General features: G+C 35.4%; 1 protein-coding gene across 1 annotated transcript; it reads right to left on the bottom strand.

The window, feature by feature from the left end:
- Window positions 1-4,383: 4,383 nt before the first annotated feature.
- Window positions 4,384-6,063, bottom strand: LOC6032261 (suppressor of fused homolog). The gene is made up of 2 exons (XM_001842846.2): window positions 5,806-6,063; window positions 4,384-5,745 (listed from the first exon to the last, which is right to left on the bottom strand). The coding sequence occupies exons 1-2, from the start codon at window positions 5,946-5,948 to the stop codon at window positions 4,539-4,541; spliced, it is 1,350 nt and encodes a 449-aa protein (XP_001842898.2). The 5' UTR covers window positions 5,949-6,063; the 3' UTR covers window positions 4,384-4,538.
- Window positions 6,064-8,891: the final 2,828 nt, after the last annotated feature.

Genomic DNA, 8,891 nt, shown 5'->3' with positions numbered 1-8,891 from the left:
TATTCTTAGGCATTCTCATTGACTAAAGAAGTAATTTTGAATTATTTTGTCATCTATAAAAAAATGGTACGAAAATATAAATGAGCAATTCTCTACCAAAACCGGAAATGAATTTTATTTGTATTTTTTGATTTGGCTCAAACTTTGTGGGGGCCTTCCCTATCCAGGTTTTTAAGCGAAGATGGCGTTCGAATGTTGAACGTCCGAAATGTCAAAATCGCGCAGTAGCACCAACATTAGAAAAAAATGTGGCTGTCATGTCATTGCACACTTTTTCCGTAATGTTGGTACCACTGCGTGATTTTGACATTTCGGGCGTTCACCATTCGAACGCCATTTTCGCTTAAAAAGCTGGATACCCAAATATGCTATTTTGTGTCATTGGTTCACCCATACAAGTCTCTATGGGTAATTCTCTACCAACTCACACGAAATCGGGAAAAGTTGCCCCGACCCCTCTTCGATTTGCGTGAAACTTTGTCCTAAGGGGTAACTTTTGTCCCTGATCACGAAACCGAGGTCCGTTTTTTGATATCTCGTGACGGAGGGGCGGTACGACCCCTTCCATTTTTGAACATGCGAAAAAAGAGGTGTTTTTCAATCATTTGCAGCCTGAAACGGTGATGATATAGAAATTTGGTGTCAAAGGGACTTTTATGTAAAATTAGACGCCCGATTTGATGGCGTACTCAGAATTCCGAATAAACGTATTTTTCATCGAAAAAAACACTAAAAAAGTTTTAAAAATTCTCCCATTTTCCGTTACTCGACTGTAAAAATTTTGGAACATGTCATTTTATGGGAAATTTAATGTACTTTTGAATCTACATTGTCCCAGAAGGGTCATTTTTCATTTAGAACAAAATTTTTCATTTTAAAATTTCGTGTTTTTCTAACTTTGCAGGGTTATTTTTAGAGTGTAACAATGTTCTACAAAGTTGTAGAGCAGACAATTACAAAAAATTGATATATAGACATAAGGGTTTGCTTATAAACATCACGAGTAATCGTGATTTTACGAAAAAAAGTTTTGAAAAAGTTACTTTTTGCGTTTCTCTTTGTTTCGTCGTCCGTGTCTGTCGCGGGTGACCATGAATGGCCATGATCGATGACGACCAACTTTTTCAAAACTTTTTTTCGTAAAATCGCGATAACTCGTGATGTTTATAAGCAAACTCCTTATGTTTATATATCAAAATTTTTGTAATTGTCTGCTCTACAACTTTGTAGAACATTGTTACACTCTAAAAAATAACCCTGCAAAGTTAGAAAAAACACGAGATTTTAAAATGAAAAATTTTGTTCTAAATGAAAAAATGACCCTTCTGGGACAATGTAGATTCGAAAAGTACATTAAATTTCCCATAAAATGACATGTTCCAAAATTTTTTACAGTCGAGTAACGGAAAATGGGAGAATTTTTAAAACTTTTTTAGTGTTTTTTTTGATGAAAAATACGTTTATTCGGAATTTTGAGTACGTCATCAAATCGGGCGTCTAATTTTACACAAAAGTCCCTTAGACACCAAATTTCTATCTCATCACCGTTTCAGGCTGCAAATTATTGAAAAACACCTCTTTTTTCACATGTTCAAAAATGGAAGGGGTCGTACCGCCCCTCCGTCACGAGATATCAAAAAACGGACCTCGGATTCGTGATCAGGGACAAAAGTTACCCCTTAGGACAAAGTTTCACGCAAATCGAAGAGGGGTCGGGGCAACTGCTGTGTGAGTTGGCGGAGAATTACCCCTATACAATTTTGGCTGCTGTCCATACAAAAATGGTATGTAAATATTCAAACAGCTGTAACTTTTGAGTGAATTTTTTGATCAATTTGGTGTCTTCGGCAAAGTTGTAGGTATTGTTGAGGACTTTTGAGAAAAAAATAGGTACACGGAAAAAAAATTGAGGATTATTTATCAACTTTTTTTTTACTAAAACTCGATTTCCCAAAATACGTATTTTTTTGATTTTCGAGATTTTTTGATATGTTTTAGGGGACAAAAATCCGCAACTTTTGAGCCATAGAGAAACATGGTCAAAAAATCTGCCGCCGAGTTATGATTTTTTTTAAAAATAGTGATTTTTGGAAAAAATCGAAGTTTCATGCAAAAACAAGATTGTCATTATTTTTTAATGCAAAATTGAATTAGCAATCGAAAAGTACTTTACTGGTTGCTGAGATACAGCAGTTTAAAGAAAAAGAAACACGAAAATTGAAGTTTTCGATCTCTTCGAAAAAAATATTTTGAAAATTTTAAAATCAAGACTAACATTTTAAAAGGGCCAAACATTGAATATTACGCCCATTTAAAATGCTAGTCTTGATTTAAAAATTTTCATAATATTTTTTTCGAAAAGATCGGAAAATTTCACGAATGTTTCATATATTAACATTGAAAATCGGACCATTAGTTGTTGAGATATCGTCATTAGAAAATGGTGGGCTGTTTGGGTGAGACTTAGAAAACTTCAATTTTCGTGTTTCTTTTTCTTTAAGCCGCTGTATCTCAGCAACCAGAGGTCCAATCTTCAATGTCTCTTAGACAATTTTATAGCAAATTTTCTGAACTTTTCAAAAAATATATTTTTAGAAATGGTCACTCATGGTCACTATTTTTAAAAATTGAAAAACTGCAAATATTTCGCTAAAATCAAACTTTCGGTGGCTATATCTAGAAAACGGAGCCCTTTATCAAAAAATATGTAAAGTACTTTTCGATTGTAAATTCAATTTTGCATTAAAAAATAATGTCAAACTTGTTTTTGCATGAAACTTCGATTTTTTCCAAAAATCACTATTTTTTCAAAAATTCATAACTCGGCGGCAGATTTTTTGACCATGTTTCTCTATGGCTCAAAAGTTGCGGATTTTTGTCCCCTAAAACATATCAAAAAATCTCGAAATTTTGTATGGACAGCTGCCAAAATTGTATGGAGACTTGCACTAGCGTGCCCAGGGTGGGGCAACATGGGGCAGTTGCCCCACCATCCTCAGAAATTTGTTCTAAAATTGCCAAGGGGGTGTCCATAAACGACGAAATTTCCAAAACGCTCATATTGTTGCCCCACCTTCCTTGAGGATCTGGGCACGCTAGTGGAGACTTGTATGGGTGAACCAATGACACAAAATAGCATATTTGGTCATAGGGAAGGCCCCCACAAAGTTTGAGTCAAATCAAAAAATACAAAAAATAAAAATGGTCGAAATCGGCCGATTTCGTAGAGAGTTGCTCAAATAACCAATAATTTGGGCAATTTTTTTATCGATCAGGTATTTTCCATTAATTCAATATCAATTCAATTCGGTTTTATTGGTGAAAAATCAAGATACAATATGTTCTTTTGAGGTACATAACAGAGTTTTGGAGTTCCGTACAGCTGTGCGTTACATCATAACCCATGTTGGAACAATTATTGCTTGTAAATAAAGGTGTCAGAGTAAGAAAAAAATAAAGAAAAAAACTTACTAAAATGTATTTTCCATTAAATTACTGGAAAAATAGTAACTATCTTTCAATTATTGAAATTAAAAAAAAAACTTTTTATTACATAAGTTTAGTTCATGTTATTTGTTTAAATTTTTTTAAGGGATTGAAAAATGTATTTTAAATAACTTTAAAAAGTTTTTTCAAAACTTTTCTTACTTTTTGTTAAGACCACAGCTAAAAAAAACAATAATTCTTCCAACATGGGTAAGTGTAACACACAGCTGAAAGGAACTCCAAAACTCGGTTTTCTACACAAATTGAACTTATTGTTACTTGTTTATTCAACAATAAAAACTGAATTGCGGTGAAAATGTATTATGAGGAAAGACGAAAAAAAAATATTAGGTACTAAAAGCGTTTTGTAATCTGGTTTGGCATGTTAAACAACCCCACAAAAAATCTGGTGAGATTTGCCAGGAAAATGGTAAAATTTGCACTTTTCTGAATACGGTTTTCGTGCTAACCTTTTTTTGTTTTCGACATCTGGTAAACCCGCATTAAGCCTGATTTACAATGGCAAATCGCAGAATATTGCGTCTGTCACTTTTGCCCCTGTTTACTTTGTTACTTTGATGTCAGGCAGGGATCGCAGTAACCGATGGTCGATAGTCTACTGACATTTTGATCTGCATCAACTTGACGATTGTTTACGCAATAGTTTGCGTAAGTTTGATTGTAGATCAGGCTTTACCTTATTTAATCTACATAGATTGGGTGTAGCTGGCTTGGCCCGAACCGAACAAGTTGGAACCAAATGAATACAGTACAGCTTCTGCGTTGCATGGACAATCTTATACCTACTTAGTTACTTAGCAACGGCCACAGAAATTACAAAAGGGTTTTTTCTTTTTTCAACAAAAAATATCAAATGATAATTGAATTTTGCGTTTATTCTATGATATCTAATTCGAAAGGCACATCATCTGTAAATGGAATTTGAGTCTTAATACATAAAGTTTAGAGTATTATTATTTTTTTTTTTTTCAAATCGTTAGTATGAAAAATGAAATTGTCTACATCCCTCCGTCCAACTTACTTTACCACCACTAAGCCAAAATCGGCCCCTGCTGGTTGAGCAGTTCCGGCGGAGGATTGTCGATGATAAACTTGAGGTTGTGCTCAGGCCATTCGTACGTTAGCGGGATCTTCAAGTTATCAACGCTACTGTTCAGGTCGCTAAACGTGTCAATCATTTTGGGAATCAGCGCGTTCGGGATGAGAATTTGAACCCAATAACCGAGCACACCGTACGGCGAATCCTTCGTAACGATAGACCCGGTGACGGACTCGGACACGAACGTCACGGCCATGTTTTGCGCCTTGAAGGTGAAGTGGCGACCGTGGCGAATTCTGTCCTTGATTGCCAACACCAGGAACTTGGCCGCGTAGGGTGCGAGCGTCAGTTCGATTCCGTTCAGCGGGGACACCCGGGATGGAACCTGCGAGTGGTTGAACGGGTTCACCATGTCGGACGATCCGGAGTGCTCGAGGCCATCGTTGAACTCCTTCTTTATCTCGATGTTGCACGAGGAAATACATTTGGTAATTTCTTCCTCCGGATCGACAATCTCCTTTTTGATTGTAATTTTGGGAAGTTCTTTGAAGGTGAAATCCGCGTTCACACCAGCTAGGTCAGATCCTTCCTTCTCCAAGTCGATCTCCAGCTGGCGTAGAGTTTTGGGAAACAGCTCGAAAACGCTCTTCGAACGAGCCATGTTGGTGATCAGCCACGATCCTCCGGTAGTTGGGTCTTTTTGCAGCAGGTTCAGAATTCCTTTGCCGTTCCAGCGTGACGCCTGCTCCAGCTCTTCGTTGGTCACACCGGCGATTTGTAGAAAGTCAACCCATCCGAACGGCGTCTCCGTGCGAGACATCTGCGGATCTTCGGCGATCAACATGTGCTGGATGCTGGAAGTCTTTCCGTCCAACGATCTACGCCACGGAATGTTGTCTCCGGAGCAGAGGCGATTTCCCGACTGGAAGACGTACTTGGCCAGCGACTGCAGCAGATTCGCCGGCCACGTTGGCGGTCTTTCCTCATCGGGTGATTTCACCAACCGAAACGTGAGCTCAAAACCCATTCCCGAACGAGGTTCCAAACCACCGACAGTGTCGGGAAGATGAACCCGTCCATCGCCGTGCAGATCCGAAAGTCCGAAACTGATGTAGTGCCAATGTGGGGGAATGTTCTCGTCCGGATTGCCCGGATTGTTGTACATGCTGATGTAGTCCAAGGGGTCCTGACCTCCCAACCTATTCAAGTCACCAATATTAATTTATCATTCTAAAAACTCGAACAAATCTCCTACTAACCAATACTTCAGCACGGTGGTCACCTGCAGCGGGTTTGTCTGATCGGGGTAGATTTTCAAACACTGCTCGATCAACTTCTGGAGTCCTCGCGGAACCATCCGTCGCTTCAGCGGATCTTCCTTTTCAGTTTTGATCGATGCCATCGCACAAAAATTAACTAAAAATGGAGAATCAAACACAAAGCACCAACAGGATGCGCTGCCGTGTATACAAACAACTGATGCTATGCTATGGCTAAGCGACGGACTGAACTGTTTGTTTCACTTGTTCCCTAGCTTAGCTTATTCTCGATCGCGACAGGCAGGAGCAGCATAAACTTTTATGCTTCAGCTGGGCGTTACGTTTTGTTGGAACGTATTGAAATAAAACGGCTCAGGTTACTTCAGGGGTTACGACATGTAGAAAGCGCTTGAACAGGTAGAGATCGCCCGAAACAGTTGCTTTTAGGAGTATGACTTGAATTTAGATTCTACGAAATCAATTAAAAATTGGTAATCCAATCATTTTACACACAAAAATACGATTATTTATATCTAAAAAATGCGTTTCAATTTGACGCAAAGTTCAAAAAATTGGATTTTCGAAGCTTCCAATAGTTCAGTTTAAGTTTTCTACACATTGACACAACTTAATAAAAACGAACATAAGCCTTTTCTCTAATTTAAACGATGTATGTCTTTTTATGATCATAGAAGAAATTTTGCATCATTATTTTTGTCCATACCAGTCTCCATACAACCTTGAGAACGGATTTTCTGATCAAATTAGTGTCTTCGGTAAAGTATACCTGCCCCTAATGCCTGATTCGAATCTTCACAACAAAAAAATAAAATGAATGGCACAAAATAACCAGTTTAGGAAATTCTTGTTAAAAATATATTTTAGTTGCAAAAATTGCCCTCTTCTGAATTGATCAAAATTTATTTGACAGTGTTGCCAAGTTTTAGAAATTTTCAAAATAGTTTTTCCTAAGATTTCAAAATTAAATTTGCAAAAGTACTGAACAAGTTTTTTTTTATCATAAACCGTTTTATCATAGCCACTATTTTTTCTTCTTACCTGTAGAAATTATGAACAAGCTTGACCACCCCCGAAAAAAAAATTCTACAGGTGACAACGTATTTAACAAAAATCTGTTTAAGTGGCTTGAACTTGAAACAGTGTACGTTATTGAAATTTCTGAAAGGTGGTTTTCAATTGAAAATAAAATTTTACATCTAAAAAATAACATCGAACAATTTTTCGACTTTTTTCGTCCTCGTGTTTTATGATCGGAAATCACATTTTAGACCAGTTTTGAGCAAGTTATATCATTTGACAGGAGAGCAATTCTCTACGAAATCGATCTTTTTTTAGAATTTTAATTTTTGTATTTTTTGTTTAACTTTTTGTCACAAAAACATGATTTGCAAAAAACACTATTTTTAATTTTTTTTAATTTTTTTGTATGTTTTAGAGGACATTAAATGCCAACTTTTCAGAAATTTCCAAGTTGTGCAAAAAATCTATGACCGAGTTATGAATTTTTTAATCAATACTGAGTTTTTCAAAAAATCGGAATATTGGTCGCAAAAATTTTTCTTCATTTTTCGATATAAAATGAAATTTGCAATCAAAAAGTACATAAGTGAAATATTGATGAAGTTAAGGCCATTTTTAAGTAACTTTTTTGAAAATAGTCGAAGTTTTTCATTTTTTAAAATTAGTGCACATGTTTGCCCACTTTTGAAAAAAAATATTTTTGAAAAGCTGAGAAAATTCTCTATATTTTGAACTTTGTTGATACGACCTTTAGTTACTGAGATATTGCCATGCAAAGATTTAAAAACATGAAAATTGATGATTTCCAAGTCTCACCCAAACAACCCACCATTTTCTAATGTCGATATCTCGGCAACTAATGGTCCGATTTACAATGTTAAAATATGAAACATTCGTGAAATTTTGCTATCTCTTCGAAAACAATATTTTCAAAAATTTTAAATCAAGACTAACATTTCAAAAGGGCAAAGTATTCAATATTACGCCCTTTTAAAATGTTAGTCTTGGTTTAAAAATTTTGAAGATATTTTTTTCCGAAAGGATCGGAAAATTTCACGAATGTTTCATATTTTAACATTGTAAATCGGACCATTAGTTGCTGAGATATCGACATTGAAAAATGGTGTGTTGTTTGGGTGGGACTTAGAAAACATCAATTTTCATGTTTTTAAATCTTTGCATGGCAATATCTCAGTAACTAAAGGTCGTATCAACAAAGTTCAAAAAAGCAAAATATAGAGAATTTTCTCAGTTTTTCAAAAATATTTTTTTCAAAAGTGTGCAAACATGTGCACTAATTTTAAAAAATGAAAAACTTCGACTATTTTCAAAAAAGTTACCAAAAACTGGCCCTAACTTGAAAACGGTGCACTTTATCAAAATTTCACTTAAGTACTTTTTGATTGCAAATTTTATTTTACATCGAAAAATGAAGTAGAAAAATTTTGACGACCAATATTACGATTTTTTGAAAAAAATCAGTATTGATAAAAAAATTCATAACTCGGTCAAGGATTTTTTGCACAACCTGGAAATTTCTGAAAAGTTGGCATTTGATGTCCTCTAAAACATATCAAAAAATGAAAAAAATAATTAAAAATAGTGTTTTTTTGCAAATCATGTTTTAGTGACAAAAAGTTAAATAAAAAATCATCAAAACAAAAATTACCGTGTATCTTTTTATTTTCAGTGTAGTCCATATCCATACCTACAACTTTGCCAAAGACACCAAATCGATCAAAAAATTCCAACACTTTTTTACAGATTTTTGAATTTTCATACATCATAGAACAGCTGCCAAATTTGTATGAAAAATTATATGGACAAACTAATGATGCAAAATGGCTTCTTTGGGCATACCAAAGGCACCAAAAACGTTTCAGTCGGATTAAAAAATACAAAAAAATCGAATGACCGAAATCTGAGAGAACTGCTCAGGAGCAAGATAGCACAACACTTTATTCGGGAAAGTTTTAGAGAATTTTCTCAATTTTTACGCTATTGTGCTGGTTTCAAAAAAAATAAGTGAAAAATTAAAATGATAA

Source organism: Culex quinquefasciatus, chromosome 3, assembly GCF_015732765.1.
Source record: "Culex quinquefasciatus strain JHB chromosome 3, VPISU_Cqui_1.0_pri_paternal, whole genome shotgun sequence".
Taxonomy (NCBI): Eukaryota; Metazoa; Arthropoda; class Insecta; order Diptera; family Culicidae; genus Culex; species Culex quinquefasciatus.
The sequence above is the reverse complement of the archived record's forward strand: the minus strand, read 5'-3'. Positions and strand labels throughout refer to the sequence as shown.

Excerpts from the sequence above, each read along its gene's own strand:
- LOC6032261 (XM_001842846.2), bottom strand. The coding sequence starts at position 5,948 with ATGGCATCGATCAAAACTGAAAAGGAAGATCCGCTGAAGCGACGGATG. Across the intron at positions 5,746-5,805 it reads ACCACCGTGCTGAAGTATTG|GTTGGGAGGTCAGGACCCCT; the intron begins GTTAGTAGGAGA and ends TGACTTGAATAG.